The sequence below is a fragment of the Crotalus tigris genome, unplaced genomic scaffold (assembly GCF_016545835.1).
Source record: "Crotalus tigris isolate CLP2741 ecotype Arizona unplaced genomic scaffold, ASM1654583v1 scf7180000024349.2157984, whole genome shotgun sequence".
In the NCBI taxonomy this organism is placed as follows: domain Eukaryota; kingdom Metazoa; phylum Chordata; class Lepidosauria; order Squamata; family Viperidae; genus Crotalus; species Crotalus tigris.
This window is the reverse complement of record NW_024100518.1, coordinates 89,150-105,170: the sequence shown is the minus strand read 5'-3', so window position 1 is coordinate 105,170 and position 16,021 is coordinate 89,150. Positions and strand designations below refer to the sequence as shown.

Below are 16,021 nucleotides of genomic sequence, written 5' to 3'. Positions count from 1 at the left end.
ATGAACAACAAGAAAAAAGCACTACAAAATAACAATCTATTTTAGGACTACAATTCTTTTAGATAGCACATCATATTATTTCTTATTTTTTAAAAATAATTTTCCTGATTTAATGCTAGTATTTATTTATTGTTTTTAAGGAGTGCTTGTTTTGTTTTAACTGATTTATTCAAGGTTGTTTATATCCTGACCTCCTCTTATTCTTATTTAACCCCCATTGGTTAATTAGCTCCTCTGCCTAAGTCAGAAACTGTATCAGTTAACGAATGCTAAAACTGTAACAAAAACTGTAAAAACAAATATATATACGCAAAGGAATACAACCCATTGAGGACTTGATGAACATACATAGTTTTATATTGAACAGAATTTCTGGTTTTATACACTGAAATGTGGAAATATCTTAATCATAATTCACTGGTCAAGGTCCAGATTTAAGCCATAAACCACGGTTAGCAGACCACATATCATAGCTCAGTGCAAAGTGTGAATGTAGCCAATTATTCCTTCTAAGAAAACACCACACACACACACACACACACACACACACGGAGATATTGCTATGACTGCAATTCATTCCTTTAAACTTGAATTGTATCACGACTTGTGATTTTAACACAATTCTGAATGATGCACCTGTATATCTTCTCAAAGGCAAAGGAAAACTTTGTGGTAATTTAAAATTTCCACAACATGTTAATTACCATAGTCTTATAGTCATGTTAAACTGTTCCATTGACAATTACCATATTTTCCAGCATATAAGACAACTTTCTAAAGCATGCAAATCGGCTCCGAAGTCGGGGGTCGTCTTATACGCCAAGTTGTCTTATATGCTGGAAATTACAGTAGTTTCTGGCATATAAGACGACTTTCTAAGCATGCAAATCAGCTCTGAAGTCGGGGATCGTCTTATATGCCAAGTCGTCTAATACGCCGGAAAATACGGTATATGAATTTGAGGAGAAAATTTCTAAGAATCTCTACTAATTCAATAGTAGATTCATTCAAATTAAATTAATTTCTTTCCATTTTTAATAGCACTCTATTGCTACAAGAACAAAGACTTATTTGAAGCAATATTCTCTCATTCATTTCTAATTCATTAAAAAAAATCAAAGATCTCTAGGCAGATTACAAAGTTACTAAAACATTAAAAGGATGCAGTGAACTGTCCTCTTGTCAGCAACTTAATGCTAAGTGACAAGGATTTGGCTGATTTTAAATTTGCAACTACAGTGACAAAAAAAAAAGGAGGAAAAAAATTTGATTATTCCTCCCTTGGTACATATTGTTCTTTTAAACCAGCTCCAATTGTAAAAATGCAATCTATTTCCATCAATTTGATTTTGATTATGTGCTATCAAGTCAATGTTGACAGAATAGAATGGAGCAGAGCAGAGCAGAATAGAATATAAAGAATTTGTCTCCTGAGCAAAAGCTCTGTGTACACAAGAAGCATTATCATTATCATCATCATCATCATCATCATCATCTCAATAAAAGGGAGGAATAAAGAAGATAATAATAAGGATAAATAATACTATAGATATACTACATGGGTAAGTATACACAGATATTAGACAGCACTGCGAGAACAAGGTGATGGCATGAAGAAAAAAACTGTCTCTGTGTCTACTTGTTTTGGCATGCAATGCCCTATAGCACCATCCTGAGGGACAGAGTCGAAACAGTTTATGTCCAGGATATATGGGGTTTGTAGGTATTTTCTCAGCCCTCCTTCTAACTTGTGTAATATACAGGTCTTCTACGGAAGGCAGGTTGGTTGCAATTGTTCTTTCTGCAGTCTTGTCTGGAATCTGTACCTCTTCTGTTTGGTTGCTTACCAAACTAGACAGTTATAGAAGTACAAATGACAGACTCAATAATTCCTCTGTAAAACTGTATCAATAGCTCCTGGGGCAGTCTGAACTTCCTGAATTGATGCAGGAAGAACATTCTTTGTTGTGTCTTTTAATGATGGTTTTAATGTTAGGTGTCCATTTCAAGTCCTGGGAGATTATAGAACCCAAAAACTTAAAGGATTACTACTGCTGATATTGTACTGTTGGGCATAGTGAGAGGTGGTAGAGTAGGAGGGCTCCTCCTAAAATCCACTTTCATCTCCACAGTTTTAAGCATGTTCAGTTCCAGATTCTTCACTACAGAACCAGCTGTTCTCCCTCTCATCTATACGCAAACCCATCACTGTCTCAAATGAGGCCAATGATTGTATCATCTGCAAACTTCAGCACTTTAACAGAGGAATCCTTGGAGATGCAGTCATTGGTATAGAGAGAGAAGAGCACACAGCCCTTAGGGGGTGCCTGGATACTAGATGTAATTTTCCCTAACTTCACCTGTTGCTTTCTATCTGCCAAAAAGCTAATGATCCTCCTACAAGTATGGACAGGCACAGTGAGCTGAATCAGTTTAGAGTTTAATTTCTGGAATGATGGTATTGAATGCTGAACTGAAGTCTACAAAAAGGACCTGTGCATAGGTCCCCAAGGATTCAAGATGTTGCAAGGTGTAACGCAGTGCCATATTGACAGCATCATCTGCCAATCTATTTGCTCAGTAGGCAAACTGCAAGGAGTCAAACAGTGGATCCATAATGACTTTCAGGTGGACAGCACTAACCTCTCAAAGATCTTCATAATTACAGATGTCAGCGCAACCAAACAGTAGTCATTCAGCTCCTTGACAGAGGATTTCTTAGGAACCAGGATGATGGTAGGGTGTTTGAAGCAAGAAGAGATACAACACATCTCCAATGATTTATTAAAGATTTGGGTGAAGATGGGGGGGGCAGTTATTCAGGACAGGCTTTCAAACAAGGAGTTACTCAGTCTGGTGCTTTTTTGATCTTTTGTCTATAAAATAGACCTCATACATCTTTTTCTAAAATCGCCAGAGGTGGATGGCCCTGGAGGGATAGAGATAGGTGTAGGAAATCTGGCTACTTTTGGTGTATCGAGACGGGGAAAGTAGAGGTAAATGACAGTGATCTTGTCTCAAACCTAAGTAGAACACATTCAGGCCATCTGACAGTTGACAATTCTCTTCAGTAAGGGAGGAGGTCTGCTATAATCAATGATGTGCTTCAGGCTTCTCCACACAGTTGTTGGTTCATTAACTGAGAACTGATTTCTCAGCTTTTCAGAGTAGCTTCTCTTTGCTACCCTGATCTTAGAGACCACATAAATAGATTTTTTTCACAATGATCTGTTCCTAACCTGATCCTTCAGATCTTCCAATAGTGTACCCATCATCACTGTAATAAAGTCTCTTCCCATTGCCACTATATAAAACTAATTGTGTCTTGTCTACTTAAAAGATGGACAGATATATTGCTAGTATATATAGGTACCACTGCAGGAATACACGGCAGTTTACAAATAGGGGTCAAATCTTTGCCTTAGATAATTAGACAAAAGAGGATGGGAGGCAGTGGTAAAGAAAATGCTATCCTACCAGCTATATCTAGGACTGATCCAAAACATTTTGCTGCTTCTAAATAGATAAATCTAGAGGTCCCCCTCCTAAATTACTAAAACTATTGGATTCACATATATTTAAAACATGCAATTTATCTAATAAGACAACAACAATTGTTCATGAATTTTCCACATGGAATCTCATGTCCCAATCTGTGATGTGAGTCAAAATGTGCCTGCTTTTAGCTTACATGGAAGATTAAGTATTCAGATTTCCCAACTGCAGAATTCAATGCTTAGTGCAAATGGAGTGGAAGGATGGAATCCATGAAAGATAATGGACAGATCCACTGTTCTTTCAACAAATGCAACTCCCTTCATACAGATAACACAAAATGATTACATATATATATATTAACATATTTTATGTCTTTATATATGCACACATGTAGCTTTCCTTTGTTGGATAACAGGCAGGATTGATTAAATACAATAAAAATAAGACATTATTGTTGATTTTCAAAACTGATCTTAGGAAGATCCTAGAAAGTCTTGTTATGGGATAAAATATTGGCAAAAACATTTACTTCCCCTTACAATCCATTAATGATGAAGCATTATTCCACACAATATATAAACTACTGAACCTAATAAAGGCAACTTTAGTATCTTTTTATCCTTCAGCAAAATGAATCCTTCACTGGTTGGGGGTTGGAAATGTTGACACCATACTTAAAGTAAATTACAAAGAAAATGGTAAAACTAATTGTCTATGCAAAATTTGTAAGTATATTTGCCCAATATAATATAAGCCTAATCCCACATCTATAACAATCTACTAGGTAGATACCATGTTGTTTATTAAATACCAAATAATTAACAAGGAAATCCTGAATTTCTCCCTATATTAACTGTCCTATCTGATTGAATTAAAGCTATCTCCAAAGTCTCAAACCTGTTGTTCATCTTCTCTATCTAGTTATTTTTAATTTGTACTTCTATTATTACTACTGCATTATTAATATGCTATGATAACCTAGAAAAGATTTCAGTGAAGTTCAATTTCTGTACCGCCTCATGCCACAGAATTGGCCTCATGACAAATCTTTCTAGCAATCTGAAAAGATTCATGATTCCCACTGTACAAGTCTCTGAGGGAGTTCCCTTTCCTCGTTTATGCTGCTGTTCAACTTTCCCAAATAGGAGCCTGGGCCTCTTTATGTTTATCACATCTGCACATGCTGTTATCAATCAGTGTGCATGCCTCCACCTTCTGTGTGGCCAGACAGCACACACATCCCTCGTGCCGCTGTCAGATCTTGTGCCAGGACATAGCTCAGCATGCTCCAGAGTAATTTAGAGGCAAAATCCAATGTTTAAATTATGTGCATGCATGGCAACGGGTTTGGAGAAGGACAAAAAATTCAGAATGTAAATTTAAAGTATCTTATGAATATGTGCCCAAATCACTCAGGTATACAGCTGGAAAACAAAGCTTCTTACACAGGTGAATTACATCTCACTATATTTTAATTGGTATCTTTCATTTACCCTGGCAGAGAAATAAGGATAGAACAACTATCTGTTCTCCTCCCACATATTTGAGATGTTTGTGATAAAACAAAAATAAATGTCTGTCTGTCTGTCTGTCTGGAAGGAAGGAAGGAAGGATTTCTGATGTTCCCTGCCAGATTCCCACAAGGAAACTCAATGGGAAAGATGGCAAGGAAATCAGAAGTAACCTCTGATCGCACACCTTTTTTTTTCCACCTTTGGCCATTCTGTTTCTCTGCCAAGAAAGGAAATATCTCTGAAATGATGACCCAGTGGGGCATGGCCTGCCTAATACCAGCTAATTTCTAAATGCAGCATTAATGAGATAATACAGTTAGCCTTGTATGAGGTGGGATATATATGTGCGATGGTTAGATATGTTTGCAGTTTACCTCCTGTTCCATTCCTACTTTTAAAATTCCCTTCTGGGCACATTACTATGTCACCAGGTTGCCTCCTTGCACCATTCCAAGAGATCAGGAGGAAAAGTCACAGTCTCAAAACTTCTCAGAAATTTTCATTTTTCTACAAGGTAGAGGATACTTGGGCAGATTGCCATTAAATAAAAGAATGGCATCTCATGCTTATTTGACAATTCTCTAACACAGAGAACACAGGCGGGCTGAAATAAATCTCCTTTTTTGCCCATCAGGCCCAAATGATTTTTTGAAAGGATTATTTTGATTAAAAATTAAAATGGAAACTGTATCTGTAAAGCAAAACAATAATCTCTAGCATCATCTTTATCCGCAACCTTGTTTTGGGTCTCATGCAGGTCCACTGGCATGTCAGAGAACCTTTTTCAGAACTGGTTTGGTTTCTGATAAATCAGCTTTTGTCATGGTTATATGCTCTGTGGCAGCAATTTTGTACACAAGCAAGTTTCTCATAACTTTCATTTTGTTAAAATGCAAATCTAAAACTAAAATTTATAAATTACTATACATTTCAAACACATACTTCAAAACAATTTGCTGCCAAAGAATTTTCAAGGCTTTAACCAACATTTTGAACTAAGGCTAGAAATAAAAAGCAATTTAAGTAGGATCAGAGTCATACACTCTAATTATCAAAATAGACATTGATTCTATCCAGATCTATCATTCTAGAATCTAGACTAATGCCTATTCCCAAGCAAAGTTTTGAGATAACTAAAACTGGTCTGAATTTCCAGTCTGGGAATAACTAATACCTGTGTGACTGAATCTGTATTTATTTTTTCTAAGGAAGGCACAGATGACTTTTCTAACAAAGTTAATATAAGAAAGCATTGAAATCAGATCTTGATCTTTGCAAAAAGACCTAAACTTCATAACTGGAGGATAAATGGCCAAAGTATTGAAAAAATTAAATCCTTTGTGAGGATTTTGTGAAATCCTTGTGCATGGCTTTCTATAGCTCCACCAAAAGCAGTGTACACCAAAATTATGTTATACAAAATGATCGAACACCATTGGCCTCAATTCAATCTTTTCATTTCCCCAGAGAAGCACAGCATAGCCTAGGAACACTGAAGCTATATTCAGCTAAGGCTGAATATACAACCACTTTTCAGTGCCAGCTAGAACTTTACTTTTCTATTACTCCTCGTGACAGCATCCAATCTAAATTTCTAATGCCTATATTTCAGGTAGTTTGTTGTGTTCCAAATGTAGTATTAAAGAGGGAGGCAAGATTATCTAGAGTTGAAACGAGACCATTGACTTGTATCATAGCAGGTTATGATCAATATGGTTCAGGACAATCTTACAAAAATTTCAACATCTTGGCCTTTCCAGGAAGGCGAGATTCCTAATAATGGGTTATGAACCTGTACTCAGTATATTTAATAAGGTGACCAACTGTCCTCCTTTAGGGAGAACAGTCCTCCTTTTTCAAGTTTTGCCTCCCTCGAAAAGTGTCCTCCTACATGTCCTCCTTTTCGATATTTGAAGACTAATCTGCAGGGCTTTTTTTCTCATAGAACGCTCAGAACGGCGTTCCGGCACCTTTTTTTTATGGTTTTTTTCCAACTTTTGCATGAGCTGTGCTACTCCTGCTATTGGCTTTCGAAAGCCAATAGGAATTGCTGCTGAGCGCGCCAAAACACCCGGCCAGCAAACTTTGCACATGCAAGTTGTCTGTATTATTGTTGCAATGGATAAAATGTTTCTTTTATTTACAATATTTTTTCTTCAATTTATTTGTGTCCTCCTTTTCATTGTAAAAACGTTGGTCACCTTATATTTAAGCAATATATCTTGGAAGCCAAACAGTCCATTCTATCCAATAATGTTTTTCTTATTAAGTCCCTTTGTATAAACCAGTGAGATACTTACACCACATGTTCCAAATTTTGAACAACACTAAGGTTAGCATACTTCAACAGTGTCCTCATGTTGAAGTTTTTGAGGGCTGATACAAAAAAGTCTCCTATGAGCTGAGACTGCACCTCTTGTGGGCAAGGGCTGTTGAAACTATAGATCATGGCCTGCTATACTATACTTTCTGTAAGGATCAAGGACCCTATACCTCCTTACCTGGTAAAACACCCAGGAAATTCTGATATTTTCATATACAGTTGTTATCAGATCAATTTGATTCAGTCTCCTTGAATATAGCCAAATTTTGTTATACTGTCTATAAAATTAGGCAGATTTTTATTATCTAATGACAAGTCCACTATTAATTGTAATATTTTATCTTGGTTTGTTTTTACTTTATTTTTATTTTTAATGTGTCTGCTTGTAATTCTGCTCAGTTACCATAATAAATTATATATATATATATATATATATATATATATATATATATATATATATATATATATATATATATGTCAATAAAATATACTTGAAGTCATTGCCATTTCTGAACAGGAAGCAACAATCTGCTCTTTAAATAACCAGAATTAACACAAGGTTCACTATAGGCTGGTATTGCTGAAAACCGGAAGTACATGCTGATTTCAGCAAAAGTGTCATAAATGTGGTCACATGACACTGCAAATGGCCCAGTTGCTGAAGTGCGATAATGTGACTACAGGAAGAGCTTGATAACTGCAACTTTGAATCTGGGTCTTAGGTATCCCCCGGGTATTCCATCGTAATTTTGAATGGTCACTAAGCAATTGGTCATAAGGCAAGGACTACCTGAATTTCAACAGAGGGGTTAAAACAAGTAAGCAGTTATGCTTTGAGAAGAAGTCAATTTGAGCAAACGTCTTTGAGAAGTTTCCCACACGGTCCTTTTATTTCAACAAAATATCATGCTCTTTGAAAAGTCTATATTCAAAGGTCAATACAGAAAAATATATATAAAGAAAAATCCCAGTGAAATTGATTTAGAATACTGACATATCATCAATTTTAAGCCCTTAAAGGATCTGATGAAATGCAGAGTTTACTACAGCTATAGGGAAATTTCAGAAAACACTTGCACATTAATTATTATAATGTTTAGCCATTTATTCCTATGCTAACACAACCAGCCACCAGCTAACTAGCTTGCACAAATTTTTCTTATAGTTACAGTTATTTGTGAGAGTACTTATAGCATTTGTGAATATATATCACAAAAACAGATTACAAATCTCACTTAAGAATAACTTCTAGGCATTTTAATGTATCTTCCACCTAGAGAAACAAAGGAGAAAGCTGTGCATTCTTCTGCATCTATCTTTTGTTATTTATATCCACTGTGAGTACTAAACGGCAAATGTAAATACCAAGAGCAAATGGAATTCACAAATGTAATATTATGAGGAGGACACAGCCAGCACAAAAGAGGCAACTGGAGAAAAGGAAGACTATTTGCTACAAAGTACATGTACTAAGGATGAGATGAAACGTGAAACCCATTTGACATTTTGAAAAGTAAACTGCTTTATTCTATGACTATTTCCATCATAACATGCTTTGCTTCAGATATGAAGCAAATTATGTTACTACCTGTGATCAATACTGGAAAAGAACTTTTTCTTTCTTTTTTGTGGAATTGAATGGACTTGACCAACATCCTGGTATCTTCTAATAAACTTTGGTACCTTCCAGACACAAAGGGGGCAGAGAGTTCCTTGCTCAAGATATATTAAGAATCTGAAATTATTTTTCTTAAAGGAAGCATTAACAACTTTTTATTAGTTTATAGAACTGGATAAAACTTACGAGCATGTTTACTCTTTCAAAGGGGACAGAATCTGTCCTATCTTAGCTAAGGGAAGTCTTTAAACTTTCAGAAATTAAGAGATTTACCCCACAAGAGCTTTTTTTTTGAGCATTTGTATAGAATACCATACATCACGGAGAGACCTCTAGCTATGCCAGTGGTAATTAATCAAACAAAATGAATTACTTCGAATCAAAATTCCAATTACCTTCATGTTTAGGGAAGAGAGAAGAAGATAATTATAGGAAGGTTGGAATTTGTTCCCTAACTGAGTCCATGATTTCTGTCTCAAAGTTTCCTCTGGCAACACTGTTCCTCAATTGTTGCTACTCATATGAGATATTTTTACCCATAGAGGTTAAAAAAATAAGCAGTGGAAAAAATGAGAAATACTTTTAACTTCAATTTTACTACTATGTAAAAATGTATTATGCATTACATGGTCTGCTTATAAGTTGTATTTAGAATATGAAGTGGAAAAGTATCATTTCATCTGACAGCAATTATAAATGTAGTGATTGAGTAACAATGATTTTCATTGTTGCTACAGATGGAGTTATGCAAGTTGTTAAATTCCAATGAATATCATTTCTCTTCATTTTTGCATGTTCAGAAGAAGTAGACAGATGAAAAATTGATGTTCAAAATGTGAATATTATCATAATAGCAATAAAAATATGTGTTCTGCATAGTGTGCCTGGCGGAATCATACCGTTCAGAAAACACTAATTTTCAAACAAAAAAGGGGAACAAAACTTAAAACATATATATTTTGCCACATATAAGAATGTCTAATGAATCTTTTTTTAGAATTTCAATTATCATCAGTTTCTATTTCTAAAATTTTATCTTAATAAATGTCATTACCATCTTGATTGTGCTGATTTTTCTTCCATTTCATATTAAATTTATTTTTTCATGGATGAAACATACATACTTGGAAACAAAAATGCATCAACGTATTTAAAATCTTAACCATTTTATATATCATTTAAAATGAAACTACAAGATATATCTGAGGAACTTTTTTAAAAATTTAAACTAACAAGACTAAAAAAACATCCCCCCCCTACTCTATAAGATAAATATAACCTCAGATTTTCTTTAATGTATCACCAATTACTAAGTTGGTGCAATTCAAAAACAGAGAAGCTGCGTAATCTTGTAGCTGAATCAATAAACTAGATTAGATCATCAGTCTCTGTTATTATAGCACTATTATAGCAAAACCTCTAACATCTTTTTCATCCTGTCCATTGAGCAAGAGAGTTCATAGGCACACATAAAACAACAAAACATTTAAAGTTGTGAAATCAGATGGGCTTCAGAATGAAATATATGAGAGGCTTTATTGAAACACATAGGACCAATTTACCCATCACAATAAATCAGATTTTGTTGACTTTGGGCCTGTTTTAATCTAGCAATATACTGGTAGACACTACCATGTGGATGTTCTTCCTACCAGAAGCATTTAAACAAACCAGGGAATCACTGTTCATTTTCCCTGCTATTCTTCAATGGTGTGTCTTATCTTGTTTTTCCCCCAAACAAAAATCAAAAGATAAAATTTATTCTTATAAGGTTCTGGCTCATAAGAATACCAATCAATGGATTTCTCTATGAACATAAGTTTTAACAGATTGTTACGACAGATTCCATGGATCATTTTAAGGGACACTGAGTAGTATACACCAGACATTTACTTCATCCCAGTGGTAATTAAATGATAATGGATCACAGTGTTTTACTTCTATCACAAATCTATAGCATAAATTCCAAGATATCAAGCGGTTCACTTTACTCAGCATCATGCTAGAATCACAAATAGGCACCCTTATTATTTTCACACTTGGAGAGAACTTTCTCCATTGCAATTACATACCATTGCTCAAAACACCCTTTAAAAATTTGCTTTTTTGTGTTTCTGTGAAAATGATAATACCTCAAACCTTCATGAAAAATCATGATACACCAAGGTCTCTTGCCATATTGTCTCACATGAATAATGCATGAGAGGATCTCATATCTATTCCTTTTGCCACATGGTGGCTCAGTGGTTAGAATGCAGCATTACAGGCAAATTCTAGCCACAGCCTGGAGTTCAATCCTGACGGGGCTCATGGTTGACTCAGCCTTCCTCCTTCCAAGTCGGTAAAATTAGGACCCCAATTGTTGGGGGCAAGATGAAAATAATGCTTACATTGCAAACCATCCAGACAGCAATGTAAAGCGCTATGGGGCAGTATATAAGTTTAAATGCTACTGCTATAGAAGCACATTCACTAGTCTAATTGCAAGTAAATGAAAACAACCATCTAGCTTAAATGTCAGATACTCACTGGCACAATCATCCCATCTTTCCTTCAGAAAGAGAAAATAAATATTCATCAAAAGCATGATTATGGAAAGCTGGGCCAAGGGTTCTAGATAGTCCATGGTTTTTTTCCCCCAGTTTTGACTTTCTGATAGGAGCCTCCCTTCCTTCTTTCTTCCTCAATACAAGATGCTAAACTTTTTTCCCCTCAAAATGTACTATTAGTCCGTCCAGCAAAGATTTCAGTCAATCCATCAAACCTGTTTCCTGAAGAATATCCTTGTAATGGGCCACTCCAACTTGAGGGCTAAAGGCCACCTGGCTTTCATTTCATGTGGAACTATTTAATTTATAGAACAATCTGTTTGACTACAATGATGAACGCACATGTCTTCTTAAAATGCCTCCTGGGGTATTCCTTCTTGTTCCCATTTCTGTAACCATAGTAACTTGGAGGAGAAACAGTTTTTGTTCTTCCTCTCAGAAATTGTTTCCAAGGGATAATGGTTTTAACTCTCATTTGTCCTACAGCAATTAACTTTTGACTTACTCTGGGTCCCAGTGCAGAACTTTCAACAGACAGGATAACTTTTTCTCTTGCTTCATTGTTAATATTCTCTTGATGAATATTGGCAGCACATATTTCAGAAGCTGGCTGGACTTTTCAAAAAATTTAGAATACTAAAAAATGGCCAAGAAAGTCCACCTCTGAATGCAGTGAAAAGAATCTATGAAAGTTCCATCTGCTTTAACCTATTTTTCCTCATTTATTTTTGAACATGGACAGGATATTGTTTTATTTCTATTTCTCCAAATTTCTAAACAAATATACTTGCTATAAATAATCTAAAATGACAAGGAAGGAAACAGTCCTTTCTCCTAAGGACTAATCATATAATGATTTAAATGAACTATAGCTAATACACTAGTGATCCATTATGAATAGCATATATTACAGTTGTCAAAAAGAAATTTCAGTCAATTAATTACCAGAACCTTAGTTAATTACATTTGCATGCATATCTCCACAACCCTCATATTTCATATGACAACTAACTGTCTTCTTTTGGCTTTATTGTTATATATGATGTACTTTAATGTTTGTTAATATTAATGTTTGGTCTAGTGGTTATAGCATCAGGCTAGAAACCAGGAGACTATGAGTTCTTCTCCTGCCTTAGGCACAAAAGCTGGCTAGGTGACCTTAGGCCAGTCATTTTCTCTCAGTGCAACTCTCTTCACAGGGTTGTTGTTGTGGAAAAAATAGGAGGAGGAGGAGGAGGAAATATTAGGTATGTTCGCTGCCTTGAGTTACTTATAACAACAATAAAGGTAGGATAAAAATAATAACTTTTTAAAGCTATTTTTAAATCCTGAATAGGGATTTACAAAGAAGTATATTTCCTCTGAATACGAAAGTTAATACTTTTCATCTGGATCTGAGGGAGAATGGGAGAAAGAGGCAAAGCAAAGTCCAGTGATGATCACAAGACTGGTCTCATGATGAAAAATTGTATTGTTAAATCTGAACCAGTAGGAAATAGACCACCTCACTCATTTTGCTTTTGTGCTAAAAAGCAGTTGAGTTCAAAATACTCTGATCTGAGCTCAGAACACTTTCAACATGTTAGAAACAGAATGCTTTTCATTAAAAAAAGCTCTTTTATACTTAAAATATCAAATCTGAAATGTTTTTCACACTCTTAGACGTTTCTGTATATTCTTCCAATTTTTTTTGGAAAGAAAGGACTCACTTAGTTCCCCTATTATGCCCTCAACTATCAATATATGGAATAAAAATAATTACTTATGGTGGCAACATTCCACATTCAGGTATAGAATTTCAGGCATTTTTAACAAATATACAATAATAAAGTATGTTAGTATTTGGGTTCTACATCTTAAGACCTTGTCCATTGAACCCTTTACTCTTCTGATCGTCTAGGATTCAGTTGGAGATAATCTGAAGAACAGTTAGATTCACATTTGTTTAAAGTTGAGCATATCTCTTTGCCTGATTTGGGATTTTGATAAAGCCGATTACTAGACTATGCAGAAAGCTCATTCATGCAAATACAAAATAAGCTCCAATAAAGATATAGCATATGATTCCTCAACCCTCATACTCCATTCAGGCCAGAATTTAAGAATTACTTCAGAAAGCATTTCAGATCTTGCCCCCACTCCCTTTGATCTTGAATTAAATTTGCATAATTGTAGTCTGCTTTGGTAAGAAAGCCAGAAGAAAGAAGCTTATAGGCCAAAATGTGACTGTTTGTAATTAATGAAGGCTCTAAAATGCCAGTCTGCAATCAGGATCAATAAAACATGGTTAAACTTGGACAGAGGTGAAGAGCAGGTTCATTTAATGCAAATGTGGGAACCGCTTATTATTTTATCTCATATTCTCATAATTGTTTCCTGGCAATGTGAGTGAATAGCTATAGTGATATCAAAATAACGTCTAGTGGTACCAGAACTGTTTGCTACATAAACATAATCCAAGCATGGGTTAGCTAATGTATTAATTATTGTATTGTATTGATTATTATTGTATTAATCTCTGAAATAATGGCTTTGTTTATCAATACTAGTTCAAAATCCTTTTTACATTTGAGAAGCAAATGTCGGAATTCCTCAAACGTAGTCATAAGACCACTAAAATGTCCTATGAAAATCATTCCCATGAACTTGATATATATGTCCAAAGAGATATCAGATTATATGAGTCTTCTAATTCTCTTGCTACATGTAATTATCTGCAATATGCACTTCTTTAATTGATGGGAATTAATCTAGAAGAAAGAGAAGGGTCAGAAATTACATGACATGTTATTTTCTTCTTTCACTGCACTATCCTTAAGAATTTTAGTTCCAGTTCATTTGAGACTGACATTAACGCCATTAAAAAGCAATGTAACTATTATTTTAGAACAGTGTACATGAAATTAAAGTAGAAGAATAGTGAAATACATTTGCCAAGGTGGATTGACATTCTGCCATTTTTACTATTTGTCAAGAATATACAAGAAGCTATTTATTTCTAGTTCCAGTTGGTTTTGGTACTTGATCTGTATTTATAGAGAGGGATGCGAGATAGAAAAAGATAATAAATAATTACTTTTCTCAAATGTTAATGTTATACCATTGATAACTGCCGAAAATCTACACCTATTTTCCTGGGAATAAGCCTGATCAAATCAGAGCAAACGTGCATAGAATTACACTGTAAATAGCCAAATCCTTTTTTTTATATTGCAAACATGTATCAAGTTAATAGGGATACTGTTACAGGAGAATATTTATCTACTGATTACTCTGGAATAGTCTATTTAATACATCTAATACTTAATCTATTATGGTGGAGTATATGATTTAGTGAGCTCTCATTTGAGGTCATTTTTTGAGATTAATTTATTTATACTAATTAAAAATGGCTTCAAAGAAATAGGTACTAAGGAGTCAGCTTTGTCAATACTGCCTTAGTAAGGGTGGAAGAATAAATGCATAGTTGTAGGGGGAAATCTCATATGCAGGCATAATGTTTCCTTGTTTTGAAGCTACTTTTGGGATTAAAGAAACAAGCTATTGCATTTTGCCTCTTTGTTAACCTAACCAGTTATGATAAAACTTTCAGCCAGTGCCAACTGACAGACCCAACTTTAAGAGATGGCATTTTGGGGCTTACAGCTTTTGTTTTGCTGTAACAGCTTAGTAGAAGTATAAAGGTTTAATCTGTACCTTGCCCACTCCTGGAGTATCTTTCACCTTGCTGACTGCCCTTAATAAACAAGGTGGAGCTGGTGGAGGTGAGGTCTGTAAGATCATGCTGAATTTCGTGGCAAATAGATGAGATTCAGAAACGGAGGATGCTGAGGGTCTGTGCTTCTTCTTTTTGGATGACAGATTCAACTTCTGAGCAGCTCTGTAAGAGGAAAAAGAAAGTGAAATGAAGATGCTATAAAATAATTAATGAAATCTCCACCTTGTTGCTAAGTGATGTCAGCTACAAAACTGCCTATAAAAGTGACTGTTTTGTGTTTATTGCATGAATCAATCTTAATTAAAACAGGCAAAAATTTAGAAATGGTTAAATTTGTACATGGTACTTTTTTATTATATAGCTCTTCAGGTAAGAATACAGGCCTTGTTCTAGCCAATCAAAAAAATAAATACAGCATTTAAATAGGAATTAATATTAGAAAATTCTGTTTCAGAATGGATATTTGGTTCACAACATATTTTTGTTGTGGGTGTCATGTAAATACATGTGAAATATTTGGATATAAAGAACAATTATGATTATATTATGTTAATTTCTATTACAGTGCCCAAGGGAAATCAACAACATATAAAGAACTTGCACCAAGATATTTTGAACTCAAAACAACATGTAGTCTGTTTCCTGTTATGCAGGGGGAGAGAAAAAAAGGGAGATGTAGAGATGTATGCATGCAGCTGAGAATCAAACATACAAGCAACAACTCAGAAAGTTAAACAAACTGCACTTTGATTTAAGTACTGAGAACTCAAATTTCTTATACTTCAATATACTGTATATACA

General features: G+C 34.8%; 1 protein-coding gene across 1 annotated transcript in view; it reads right to left on the bottom strand.

Annotated features, from left to right (window-relative positions):
- Window positions 1–15,402, bottom strand: part of LOC120300699 (kinesin-like protein KIF26B) — a gene marked incomplete at its 5' end in the record, with an annotated part of 121,150 nt that extends 105,748 nt beyond the window's left edge. The window contains one exon of the mRNA XM_039327024.1: window positions 15,199–15,402. Coding sequence (XP_039182958.1) covers window positions 15,199–15,402 — 204 coding nt within the window. The remainder of the gene's footprint in view (window positions 1–15,198) is intronic.
- Between the last annotated feature and the right edge of the window lie 619 nt (window positions 15,403–16,021).